Source organism: Ambystoma mexicanum, chromosome 11 (genome assembly GCF_040938575.1).
Source record: "Ambystoma mexicanum isolate Mex_15411 chromosome 11, UKY_AmexF1_1, whole genome shotgun sequence".
In the NCBI taxonomy this organism is placed as follows: Eukaryota; Metazoa; Chordata; class Amphibia; order Caudata; family Ambystomatidae; genus Ambystoma; species Ambystoma mexicanum.
This window is the reverse complement of record NC_090934.1, coordinates 196152105-196165993: the sequence shown is the minus strand read 5'-3', so window position 1 is coordinate 196165993 and position 13889 is coordinate 196152105. Positions and strand designations below refer to the sequence as shown.

The 13889-nt window shown below is 42.4% G+C and overlaps 1 protein-coding gene across 1 annotated transcript in view; it reads right to left on the bottom strand.

Annotated features, from left to right (window-relative positions):
- Positions 1-582: 582 nt before the first annotated feature.
- Positions 583-13889, bottom strand: part of LOC138503228 (mucin-2-like) — a 208716-nt gene continuing 195409 nt past the window's right edge. The window contains exon 5 of the mRNA XM_069622814.1: positions 583-5830. Coding sequence (XP_069478915.1) covers positions 2826-5830 — 3005 coding nt within the window. The 3' untranslated portion in view covers positions 583-2825. The remainder of the gene's footprint in view (positions 5831-13889) is intronic.

Below are 13889 nucleotides of genomic sequence, written 5' to 3'. Positions count from 1 at the left end.
TGTGAAAGCAGGGGCACCTCCTGAAAAGTAAGGGAAGAGGTGTGCAGGTGAACAGAAAACAAGTCACGGGAATAGGACCAGTGAAATCGTAACCCCAATCTATGTGGGCCAATTTACTTGGGCACTCATTTTACTGACCTTGGAAGGAAGAAAGATTGAGCGTCTGGGGCAAGATTGTATCTTATTTAGTACCACCTAAGACCCTGCTATCCACTCTAACAAACCTATAGTTTGCAGTATCGCCACTCTATATCCTGCAATAGGCGGCATCAAGTTAACAGAGGCCTAAACACGTGGGATAATGGGACGGCCCTCTCCTCTGTGCACGTGGTGCATTTACGCAGTGGGCCTGCTTTGTAAACACCTGTGTGGGCCTCTCTTATTGCACGTAGTTCTGTGTGGTCATGCACATACCCGTGTCTGGCTGTGCCTCCCTATTTGTGCGTGTATTTGTGTGTCACATATGCATATCCCGGCTCATGCTGTGTACCTGTGACTGTGCATGTCTTAACGAGATACTCTGTGTTTCCATCTTTACACCTGTAAATATGAACGTAAAAAAAAGAGAGAGTTTTGCTTTGCAACAATAATTTAATCAGACAGGTTGAATATTGCTAATTTTTCACAGAGTTATATCGCACAGAGAACACTACTTAGTACAGAGAAAATATGCATAATACAACTAAACTCGTGGTCGTCGTGCACCATTCGCATAACAGCAACTGGCATCGACTCTAGAAACAAATCGACTGCTCACTGTCAAGCAAGGAAAGAAAGTTCTTCCTGTGGCTCTCAAACTATGTCATGAGTCCTGCGGAAATCAGAACGAGGCTGCGTTTTGCTGGAAATAAGTGGCGTGAAGTTCCAGGGAAGGTTTCTGTCGAATGCAGAGCACCACGTGACTCAGACCATTGGCACGCCACGCCTCTCTCCAGGTGTCGCCGATTTCATGTGACTCTCCACTTGCTCCAGCGGTGAGTGTGCAAGGCGACTCTCCCAGGGTCTCAAGTAAGGGAGTGGTATGTGACTCTCCTAATTTGGTTAGTGGTGGATTTCAAGTTGCTCTCCTGGGGTCTCAGCTGTATGACTCTTCAATTCCCAAGGTGGCTCAGGCAGAGAGGATTTCATGACACCACCCAGATGTCCCAAACAGTGGATATTTATGACTGTCGTCAGGGAATCTGGGACCACTGGGATTTTATTTGACTCTGAAGACATGTCGGTCATAAGCATATCGTATACTTCTGATAGTGCATAAGACAATACTCATTACATTCTTGGCTCACCGCTGACTATCCTGGCTAGGGATGATAGGAGTTAAAGGTTAACATTACTGGAGGGCCTCAGGTTGCCCACCACTGCTTTAGGGAATCTGAGACAATGGCAATTTCTCGTGACTCTACTGGTGTCCCAAACAGTGGGAATTTCACACAACTCAATTCTCCCTAAGCCATGTGACTGCAAAAGTGCATCGGCCTCTGGAGGGCCCATGCCTTTCTCGGGGTGTCTCAACAAAAGTAGCCTTTGTGCACCTCAGGCAATGGCAGTCCCTTTCTTGCAAGCGTTGTTGGAATAGTCGGTGTGTGTTAGCTCCTGAGGACTAATCGGAGGGATCATATTGCCAGTGTGGCAGGGATGTTCCTGGGCATAGGTTGGTAGAGGGGGGTGACAAATAAAGGAGTCCGTTTTCCAAGAGGTTGAAAAATTACTTGTAAGACTTCATGCAGAGCAGGGTCTGTTGGTTAAAGGGGACTGGTTGGCTACTATTTCTGGCTGTGGTTTTGATGGGGCATTTTTAGAGGGTATTACATTATTTGAGTGGATTTTTTGGCAGGTGGAATTCGAAACCGGTGCTTCCTGATAATAAGAGTATAGTGAGGCTTTTCCTGCCAATTCTGAATACCACAGTGGGTAGGGTTGTTTGTTGATAAAGGAAGCGCGTTGGCAGGGGCTTACATGAGGAGGAACCTATTCCATTCTGATGGGACTGTTCAGGAGTCCAGAAGGAGTGCTAACTCGGAATTTTCTCTGTCGAGCTCCTCAGAACTGCAATGTCCATTAAGTTTGTAAGCAAGTGGAGGACGCAGGTCAAAGATTGATACAACTGAGGCTGCGAATCTCAAGATTGCGGAAGTACTTATTAATTCACTCATTTATCCCATTATTTCATTGTACGTGATTTACATCTTGACTACCAAGGATGCAAGACAAAGCTTCTGCTATTGTATACTATATTGCAGTGGTTCATAAAGCACACGTTTGTGTGCACCTTACTGGAAAATGGTTAAGTCCTTCCTCGCAAGGCGATAATCAATAGGAAATCAGTGGTGCACTCAGATATCAGCTATGACTTCCCTGTCTCTTACTATTAGAGTGGACAGTGGTCAATAAGTGTCTCGGTTTAGGTAGCCACCCTGAAAGCACTTTATGGATTAGCAGGTGTAGACATGCCCCAATGGTTCTGCAGGCATGCAGAAGGCTGGAAAAGCAGACTAGAGGTCTAGGCCATCACTAGAGGTCTAGACCCTCGCCATTAGCAGCTCTACAATCAGTAATATGGATATTGAGAAAGAGGGCAGGACTGGGTACACAAGCACATTAGTGGCTGGTTTCGGGACGAAGGGTGGTTCCTTTTTTGTTTGAACTTAAAGGCTTTGGAAAGCAATCGTGGACTCCAAGGGTCAGGGGACTTTTGGGAGCTGAAATGACTCAGGGTTGCATCATCGACACCTATACCAGGAAGCTAATGTGTAGACACCTTGGATGCGGGTAAATGTTGGTCACAGTTACTATAATAGCTAAAGACTGAAATGGGGTCTGATGCTTCAGGAATCTTGATCGAGGTGTAAGATTGCCTTCTTGTGATCGACAGGCTGTGGATAGGCCACTTGTGTTGTAATTTGCTTGCTGACTGTTACATATATGGTGGTTGTGTTTGTTCCACCATCTAGTGGAGCTGAGTTTGTCTCTGAAGTTGTCACAGTTGACACTGGCACATGGAGAAAGGGGCAAGATGGCACCTGCTGCTGCTGCTTCCTGTCATTATAGTTTTCCACTTCCTGCGCCACAAGTGAATGCTCTGTTGTATTGCTGGTGTCTACTGCCCCACTGCTATCGATTGTTATGGTTGTGGTGCTGACAGAGCTGGAGAGGAGTGTTGTCATTTTAGTTTTTTCCCTGGTAATCACTGTTACTGTTGTGTTGATTCTAGTGATCTCCTTGATTATTATTTTTGTTGTTGGCATTGCTTTGACATTCCTCATTTCCGCTGTTGTTATGATTTTGGTTTCTGTTTCAGTTTGTATTATTGTAATTGTGGGCATACGTCTCATTGAAGAAGTGGATTGGACAGGCTTGGATGCAATGCCTCTCACTTTTATTTTTTCTTTCATGCCTGTTTCTGAATCTGTGACTGGTGTAGCTGATGTTCTTGTCGAACCATTGAGTGTTGAAGTATCTTCAACATCATCAGATGTTGAACCGTAAAATGGTGCGATGTTGAGTTTTAAATCTTGAGGTACTGCGCTGTCGCCTGTTGCACTGTCTAGTCTTGAAGATTTGCGTCTCTGATCTACGGTTTTTCTTGTGGAATGTGTTGGCATGATCGGTGTTGAGACAACAATCTCATCAGATGATGAATCATCAAGTGATGACTCTGTGGTTATTAATATGTCATCGGTTGAATCAACAGGCGTCACCTCTTGAGGTGTTAACGAGTTGGATGTTAAATCATCAGGTGTTAACTCTTCCTGTGTTCTGCTGTCAAGTTCTGAGGTGTCAGGTGATAAATCATCCGTTCCTGTAGGGGTAGGTGTTGAAGTATCAGGTGCTTCTGCTATTTTCATTTCCCATGTATCTTTCTTTACTTTTTTCATGTTTTCAGTGGGTTTATTTATTGCCACACTTGTTGAAGTTTGGTTTGTTGAAGACTGTTGTATATTAATTGTTGATCTTGAAACTGGTGCTGAGGCCTTTGCCTTTGTGGTCATTGTTTTTGTTTTTGTTTCAGTTGGTGAAGTCTGAATTCTAGATGCCTGAGTTTTCTTGAGTGGTTTTGGTTCTGGTTTTAGGTGTGCTGTTTTTGTTTCAGCTATTTTCATATCCCTTGTATCTTTCTTTACTTTTTTCATGTTTTCAGTAGGTTTATTTATTTCCACACTTGTTAAAGTTTGGTTTGTTGAAAACTTTTGTGTTTTGTTCACTGATGTTGAAACTGCTGTTGAGGGCCTTGCCTTTGTGGTTAAAGTTTTTGTTTTTGTTTCTGCTGTTGAACTCTGAATTGTAGTTGCCGTAGTCGCGTTGCGTGGTTTTGCTGCTGTTTTTATGGGTGCTGTTTCTGCTATTTCCATATCCCTTGTATCTTTCTTTATATTTTTCATGTTTTCAGCAGGTTTTTTTATTGCCACACGTGTTAATGTTTGGTTTGTTGAAGACTGTTGTGTATTGATTGTTGATGTTAAAACTGCTGTTGAGGCCCTTGCCTCTATGGTCATTGTTTCTGGTTTTGATTCTGTTTTTGAAGTCTGAATTGTAATTGCCCGAGTTGTCTTGCGTGGTTTTGCTCTTGGTATTCTGGGTGCTGTTTTTGTTTCTGCTATTTTCATATCCCGTGTATCTTTCTTTACTTTTTTGATGTTTTTAGTAGGTTTTTTTATTACCACACGTGTTAATGTTTTTTTTGTTGAAGACTTTTGTGTATTGATTGTTGATGTTAAAACTGCTGTTGAGGCCCTTGCCTCTATAATCATTTTTTCTGGTTTTGTTTCTGTTTTTGAAGTCTGAATTGTAATTGCCCGAGTTGTCTTACGTGGTTTTCTTCTTGGTATTCTGCGTGCTGTTTTTGTTTCTGCTATTTTCATATCCAGTGTATCTTTCTTTACTTTTTTCATGTTTTTAGTAGGTTTTTTTATTGCCACACGTGTTAATGTTTTTTTTGTTGAAAACTGTTGTTTATTGATTGTTGATATTAAAACTGCTGTTGAGGCCCTTGCCTCTATAATCATTTTTTCTGGTTTTGTTTCTGTTTTTGAAGTCTGAATTGTAATTGCCCGAGTTGTCTTACGTGGTTTTCTTCTTGGTATTCTGCGTGCTGTTTTTGTTTCTGCTATTTTCATATCCCGTGTATCTTTCTTTACTTTTTTCATGTTTTTAGTAGGTTTTTTTATTGCCACACCTGTTAATGTTTTTTTTGTTGAAAACTGTTGTTTATTGATTGTTGATGTTAAAACTGCTGTTAAGGCATTTGCCTTTATGGTCATTGTTTCTGGTTTTGTTTCTGTTTTTGAAGTCTGAATTGTAATTGCCCGAGTTGTCTTGCGTGGCTTTATTCTTGGTATTTTACGCGCTGTTTTTGTTTCTGCTATTTTCATATCCCTTGTATCTTTCTTTACTTTTTTCATGTTTTTAGTAGGTTTCTTTGTAGCCACACTTGTTAATGTTTTTTTTGTTGAAAACTGTTTTTTATTGATTGTTGATGTTAAAACTGCTTTTGAGGCACTTGCCTCTGTGGTAATTGTTTCTGGTTTTGTTTCTGTTTTTAAAGTCTGAATTGTAATTGCCCGAGTTGTCTTGCGTGGTTTTGCTCTTGGTATTCTGGGTGCTGTTTTTGCTTCTGCTATTTTCATATCCCTTGTATCTTTCTTTACTTTTTTCATGTTTTCAGTAGGTTTTTTTATTGTTGTCTTCTGTGCTTTTGTTTCTAGTGCTGTTGTTGTCTGAGATGTTGTTGTTGTCTCTGTTGTCTTCTGTGTTACTGTTGTCATTGGTGCTTGTTTCAGGGCTGCTATTGTTGTTGCTTCTGGAATAGGAGTAAGCGAAGTAGTTTCTGGATCTGGAACACAAGCAGATATATTGGATCATCTACAGAGAATTAGGGTCTGAATGCTGATACAAAAAGCATTTTGCTCTGACAATAAAGTCCTTTTTTGTCTACTTTCTCTACACGCTTTTATATTCCCATGTCAGATTTTTGCAAATGAAACAAACACAGTAAGTCACTTTCTGTCCACGTAAGAGTTAAAGTCTTTCATCCACTATTCACCAACCCACATGCTCCAAATCCCAGACTCAAAATGGGGATTAACACAGCCACTCCAAAATCAAAATTTTGTGGATTTACTGCCATAAAAGTGGCAGCAACAGTAAATGAGTTTGCCAATATTTCCAAACACATAATGATAACCACTGAATTGAAAATATAAAATAACAACAAAAGTTGAATAATGCCTTTTTAACATGGCATTATTTTCTGATGCTAAAGCCACCATAGCGAGGTAAGAAGAATCAATTCACGGTTCATAATTCACAGTATTTATATTTTGTTATTTGATCATAACCACCTGCAATCTGTTTACATACCCTGAGCCAAGAGAAAGGGAGAACTTTAAAAGAAGCGTGCACAGTACAACATTAAACAATGACTGGCTGTTAGGGAGAATTCTCATTTTATGGCTAATTTCCCTTACCTATAGAGTCCCCCAGCAGCTTTGCTGGATTTGAAGGGTTTGTTTTTTTCTCCTGCTAAGAGTCAGAATCTTTTTTTCACTCTTAGGCATATTTGCTACGTGTGTTCTAGACAGATTTTTTTGTGTTTAATGCCTATGGGGTTTATCTCACACTCATAGGAACCATCTTTATCCACATGTGTTACACAGCACCATCCGTGCCATAACACAGGGGTGTCGTAGGGACCCCCAAACATAGACTCCATACCCTGAGACTGACTACTGTCTCCCAGGGCATGTAAAGTCCCCATTGACTTTACTAGTCACTCTTTATGAACAAAACCAGTACAACCCATCTTACTATGGAGGTACTGGAAAGGGTTAATAGTTTTTCCCTTATGTTCATTTTCGAGAGGGTACCGTACAGTCCCTCTCTCAAAGGTTTCTGGCTGGTGTCAGTGGTTACTACCAAAAATATTTGACCGCAAATATTTTCCTATGGAATTTTCCCATTGTTTGAGGCTACCACATTTACTGACAGCCTCTAACATACCGCTGGTTTATTTTTATATTAACTTTACTCCGGTAGGTTCTACTTGCCAGAACTTTTATATAAATTATTTCTCGTGTCTTTCTCTAAAATCCTAACCCTGGTCGGGGATCCTTTGTTCGTCCTTTTGGCGGGCTTCTCCCAAGAAGCCCTCTTTTCGGCGCCACTGAGTCTGGGCTGGACCCATTGTGTGGGAGGGGGAGTAGGACCCCTGGATAGGGTTGCCTCAGCAACCCATGTCTTGCTCTGCCCTGATAGGCTGGAGGGTCTCCCGCCAGGATGACCACTCCACTGTGTGAGTGACTGCTAGGCTGTATGAATGGGGATCTTTTTGCATAAAAGCAGGGTCCTGAGGACTGGTAGAGCAAGACGTCGCCACTGGAACTAAGAAGCCGAAGAGGAGAGAAGCCAAAGACACCTGCATCAACTGAACCACCGGTGAAGCCCTGCTGCAGCGTCTCACCACTTTTCTCCACACGACGAGAGAAGATCTTCATCTGCAATAGCCTTCTTCCCTTGAGCTGGTGGGGCCAACCAGTTTGCCAATCCCCTTCCCGGACCTGCCTTGGTCAAATTGCCAGTGCCCAGCACACGGAGACCGGATAACCAGGCACCCGTCCCGTCCACCTGGACCGCGATTTAAAGGAGCGTACCTTTTATTTTGTTTGGCAGCACAGGGGCTGGTTTCATCCCTGGGTAGTGCAATAACTCGAACCTTCCTCCATGAAGAAAGCCTCTCTTCCTCTGCTGAATCCCCAGAACTGCAGGAACAACCACCACCGCAGGAGCCTCTTCTTCATTTTAAGGTACTTTGTTCCGCCAGGCCTCCCTTTTCGTTTGGTAGTGCTAAAGGTGTTTTAAATCCTTTACCTACCTGTTGGTTTGGCCGCCCCTATCACCTAACATTGTCTTTCACCTTCTGCAAACCAACTTTTCAAATCGTTTAACAAAGACTTGACTGCAGCTATAAGAACATTTTGCTCCTGGGCACTTTGCCCTGTACCACTGACTCTGGCACAGGCCTATTGACTCTGGCTAAATCTGTTACAACTACCTTCTCTAGATTGCTTCTCACCTAGAAATGTGTTTGTGCACCTAACTCTTATAACCACCTTTTCCTTCCCACTTTCAAAACGTGTGAAGTGCCATTTTGCTCAGTTATCACCTAAGTATAATACATGCTAAAGTACTGCCTTGCCTAAACTTGTTCACAATCTTATTGGGAAGTGTTGCTAGGGTGACTAAGAGTATATTCCTGTATAACTTGTCCTTTCTCTCCCTTGTGAGAAATTGATAGAGTGCCATTTGTGTTTGGTTTTCTCAGTTTTCACTCTTGCTCAAACTTGTATACAATTTAACTAGGGAGTTGTGTATACTGTTCTTGACTGATTTTAACTTGCTTTAAGAACTGTGTTTTATGTGTTTAACTAGAAGTGTATAATATATATATATATAGTCTTTTTATCTTTTTAATACAAAGCTTCGGTCAGTGTTTCCTTGTCCCATAGTACTGTAGTCGTACTGTGTAAACCCTGAATACTGCTCATCTCCCTCTTGAGATAAGTCTGACTGCTTAGCCACAGCTACCAACTAAATCTTTGTGGTACAGACTGATATCAAAGGGGATTTATTGCTCATACCTGTAGTCTTAATCTTCTGTAGTGCTCCCTAAGGGAACTGCACAGGATTCTGCCTAACACTGGTGTACAGCGGTGAGGATAAAAGTATTGGATTTACATTTTAGTGTGCTGCTAGTACCTTGGTTCAATTAACCACAAGACAAACAATCACAAAAAAGTTTATTTTAAACAAAGTCAAAGTATAGAAAGTTACAGCCAGGAGACCCTCCTTACTAATACTGCTGATTATTTAAGGGATCTGTGTAGACAGAGAGGTCTTCCTGTCAAAGACATCAGAAATGATTGATAGACTGTTAGGAAAACAAAGTCTGGATAGTGGTGCTGTAGTGCCCACTACTCCAGCAAACACTTGAAACACTTGTGTATAGGCGCGTTACAAATGCCATATCATAGCATATCATATCATATCATATCATAAATGTAGCAAACATTGAGGATGATAATGTTGATGATGTTATTGTTGTAGCAGATGAGGAAGAGGAGGATAACCATGTCACCCCCTCTGGCCCTCTGCTTGCTCAAAGGCCTCAACCTGTGGCTACTGGACCATTGTCAATTCCCACATTAAGTCCTGAATGTATCACCCTAGAAAAATGAGACTTGAGCTAGAATTCAAAAGAATTAGTGCCCAAACTGAACAGAGACATCAGGTACTAAGGCTCAAATAATTGGAGCTCAATCATGAGCTAGAGATGAAGAAACTGTCTTTGGAAAATGCTTCTCTTCCCAAATCCTATAGATCTTCCAGTCCAAAAAGACCCCAGATGCCTAAAGAGATTGTGGGTATGTATGAACCTAAGTTGGATGTATTAGATTGGTTAGCTATGTTTGAATACAAACATGGGCTCCAGGATATCACAGGGAAACAGTTGATCCCCTGGTTATTCTCTAGGCTCCCCCCTGTTGCATCTGATGTGGTAATGGAGTTGGGGGAGGTGGATAGGATGGATTATGAATATGTAAAGCTAGCTTTGATAGCTAGATTTGGGAAGACCCCTTCCCAGTACTTTAAGAGGTTTAGGACCCTCAAAAAGCATGATGGTACCCCTTGGGCTACCTGGGTGAATGAATGTTTGAAAAACCTAGAGGGTTGGATTAAGGGTTACAGAGTGAATACGTATGAGGGAATGAGAAATCTTGTTATGTTGGAGTCTATTTATGATGCCTGCTCTCCTGAGCTCAGGCAGCACTTGGCTGATTCTAAGGAAATGGATCCTAGAAAGTTAGGCAAGGCTGCTGACTTACTGGTTGCCAACAGGGCCACTCACAAGGAATCTGGGGCAACTCAGAAGAAGGATGCGGGGAAGCAGCCACCAAAAGAGAACCAAGAGAATTATAATACCTCCCATCCCAAAGAGGGCCACAAACAACAAAATAACCAGGGTAAACCCCAAGGGAAACCAAATAGGGCTAGTGAGTCCTCCGGTGCTCAACCAGAGGGAGGTCAGCAGAAGCCACCATTCCAGAGAGCATTTGGAAAATGCTATGTCTGTGGGTCAACTGACCATATCAAAGGAGATCCCAGGTGCAAGGGAAAACCTGCAGGGATCGGCACTGCCTCCTTACTCTTCTCCCAAGAGGAAGAAGTACAAATGGCTAGTCACCTTGAATTCTTTGCTGAAGAACCCTTGAGTCTTCAAGCAACTGTATCCTTAGAGTCGATGGGTCTGGTAAGCAAACGGAATATTGGTGTGTATGACTCCCTTCCAGAAAACTCTAAAGTATATTTATTTATTTTATTTTTTTATTTTTTTTTATTGACATTTATTCAGCGAACACCTGAATTTTATTTAAGTTTCGACTGCCGTTAGTTCGTCCAAATTTCGCAGAAAAGGCTTCCTACAGATCTACCAAAACCTCTGTGCTGGTCAGAGATTGCCCTGTCTTTTCTCAGCAAAACGGGATCAGTGCGGACCTCTAAGTAGGAGATGGAATGGAGAATGCCTCGTTGATCTGTCGGAGTGTTAGTTCGATTAAGTTTGCCATGGCACCATCCACTTGGTGGTTTCTCCTGATATCAGTCTATTCCATAGATAATATTCTTGCATCACCCACGGATTCAAAATCAGAGGTAAAAGGTAGGTAGATCTGTTTTGTTTAGTGTTGGGGCAGAATGTTACCAGATGTTTTAGGGTTTCCTCCACCTCATTTTTTTGCATAGCCGGCAACCCTGTTTACCTGCGACACCCCGGATTGTTAGAATTTCCTGTGTTAACCGTATGTTTAATCTTGTTTTCATGAACAGAATTCTTTTTCTCTTTTCTGGGAATTTGGCAACGTAGTTCAGTGGCTTTTTCAGTTTGTTAAACGTAGGAGGAAGAAGGATTAAAAGTTTATTCGCTAATGCTTTTTCTATCGTGCTGATCCAGTCCATTTCTTCGATTTTTTGTTTGATTCTATCCGGATTTTCTTTTAGGTCTAATTCTGTACATGCTATTTCGGACAACTTTTCTTTTCTGTTTTTGACCCACTTTTTGAGTGGTTTGCATTTACCGCTTTCCAGTTCTTCTTTGATGATGATGTATGCGGGTAGGGAGTCTGCCAGGATTATTTTTCTGTAAAGTCTCGTGGCGCTTTGATCAACTATTGAAGCAAGAGAAACTAGACCCAGTTCTCTTCGAATGGCTGCCATTGACGTTGACTTTGGTAGGCCAAGGATGGCTTTCCAGACCAGACCTTCCAACTTGTACATATCATCTGAGGGATAAAGAGTGAGGCTTCCATTCGGTACGCCAGCGTCAGTACCACTTTTGTCTTGTAGAAGTTGATTGCCGGAATTAATGAGAACTTCCCAAACTTCTTATCAACCATTCTCATTTGTGATGTTAGTCTTTTGGCTTTGTCCTAGAGCATGTCTTGCATTGCCATATCTGTTTGTGAATTGTCTATTTGGACTCCCAGTTATCTGATGTTTTTTACAATTTCGATCTTAATGTTCTCTAGGTGCCAACCTGCTGTTTCGATTGTTTCTTCGGGAGTTTCTCAAATATCATGATTTTTTTTTTGTTTATTTCAAGATGGTTTTCATCAATATATTTTGCCAGGTTAGTTAGTTTACGTCGCAGTCCGATTTTTGTCTGGTCAATCAGGATCACATTGTCCGCATACACGGGATGGTGGTTTTTCCTATTTTCGGTAGAAAGGTCCTGATGCTGATTTCGGAGTGTTGGAAATCTCCCAAGAATGTGATAAATAGGGCTGGAGCCAGGGGGCAACCCTGTTTGACCCCTCTTTTGACCTTGATTTCCTCTGACAGTGTTCCTTGTTGGTTTAGCTTAACTCTTATGGTGGTTTGCGAGTGAAGCACTTTGAGTGGGTTGAGTACAACTTGGGGGCAATTCCAGGTGTCGAGTTTCAACCACAACATGTTCCAGTCTATCTTATCGAAAGCTTTCGACAGATCAACCAAAGCTAAATAGACATTTGCTGCCCCTTCCTTGACTTTTGCTTTCAGGATATTGATTAACAAGATGTTGATTGATGTGGTGCTGTTTTTTTGAAAGCCCGTTTGCAGATTATCCTTGCATGGACCAGTTTTTTCCCAGGCTCGGAAGTGGTCCAGCAGGAGAGAGGAGAACATTGTTCCTCTGATATCAAGGAGTGCAATCGGCCTGTAGCTTTCGGGGTCTTCCCGACTGCCCTTCTTATAAATTGGGATGATGGCGGCTTTCTGTCATGTCTCAGGAATTTGGTGTTTTCTTTTACATTCCCCAAAGATCTTCCCGATCACTTCTGACCACTCTTTAGGGTATTGTTTGAGGATGATGTTTGTCAGGCCATCCGGCCCAGGGGCTCTTGATCTTTTGAGATTCCTAATTTTTGTTTCAATGTCTTCAGGGTTCGACACATTCACCCAAGTCGGGTTAAAGTTGTGCTCTGTCAGGCAGGGAGTTTCCTTAGGCTCGTCGAACTCCATCGTGAAGTACTCTATCCATTTGGCTTCCGAAACTACATTGCTCTGCGTTGTACTCGATGCGGGATTGATGTTTTTTATCAGCGACCAAAATTCGCTTGATTTATTAGTTGCCAATCTTTTCATCATTTCTTCCGGGTCCTGTAGGTATTGTGCTGCTCTTTGTTGTTTACGGCAGCCATCGTATCTTTTTTTTCCAACTGCCAGGTTGCCCAGTCTTCTTTGGTATTTGTTTTCTTTGCCCTTCTTTTTAATTGTCGCCCCAGTTTCCTTTGCTCCACCAAAGCTTTATTATAAGCGTGGTTAGGCTTATCTTGTCCCATCCGTCTTCCTACAGCTGGGTTTTGGTAGGCTAATAGGAGCGGAAGGTAGTTAGGTCTCTCGTCTACCATGCTTAACTGGTTCTACTGAATTTTCTGGTCCCAGGACATTTTGATTTTCAGGATGTCTGCTTCTGTTAGGCATAGTAGTGTTTGTTGGCAGTTTACTTCGGTGGCGATGAGGTAGGCTGCTTTTTCTGGTCTCCTTCCTTGCCATGTACATGAGAGTAAGTTGTGGTCGTTGTTAACAGTTCATAGAACCTTGAAGCTCACGATACTGGATATGAGGCTGGCTGTGGTGAATATGTAATCTAGTGTCGCTTTCGAGGAACAGCGTTTCCAAGTAGGAATGTTGGTTTGGTTCGGAAAGAGTGAGGCTATGTTTTGGGTGTTCCTTGAGCTGATAATTTCCATCCATGCTTTCCCACATTCCAAGGTTGCATCTGTTGGCTCGGGACGTTGGTTGACAGTTGACAGCCCCTGTTGATCTTCATTACAGTTCGCGTTGAAATCTCCACATACGAGGGTTTCAATTTCCTCAAACTCTTCGTAGAGTTGGTCAATGGTTGCTCCCATAGTTGAGGTCGTCCGTTGGGGGTTTCAGTAGCAATTTATGATTGCTAGAAGATTCAACTGACCTCCTTGATTCTTCCAGTTGAGTTGAGACCATGTTGTCAGGATCACCACCATTTCATAGGTTTCCTTGCACTTCTGGGGTTCTGCCAGGACGAGGCCTGTTTTAATTGCTGTTAATAAGCCCGACGACGGTCTACCTAAGAGGCCCTTGACTGCTGGAGAAATTTCCACAGAGAAACTGTCGACCGTGGGTTTGTCTACCAGCCATGTCGCTTGCAGACAGAGTATGTCATATGTGCCTAAGTTCACATCTCCCGAAATCGTTAAATGTGCACGACCTCTCGTGTTCCAGGATCCAGGGGTAAAGTTACCCTTGTCGGACCGCTCCTCTCCGTTGGCTACAACAGTGCATTTCTTGAGGCCCGGCCCTGGTCACTGCTATTTGGC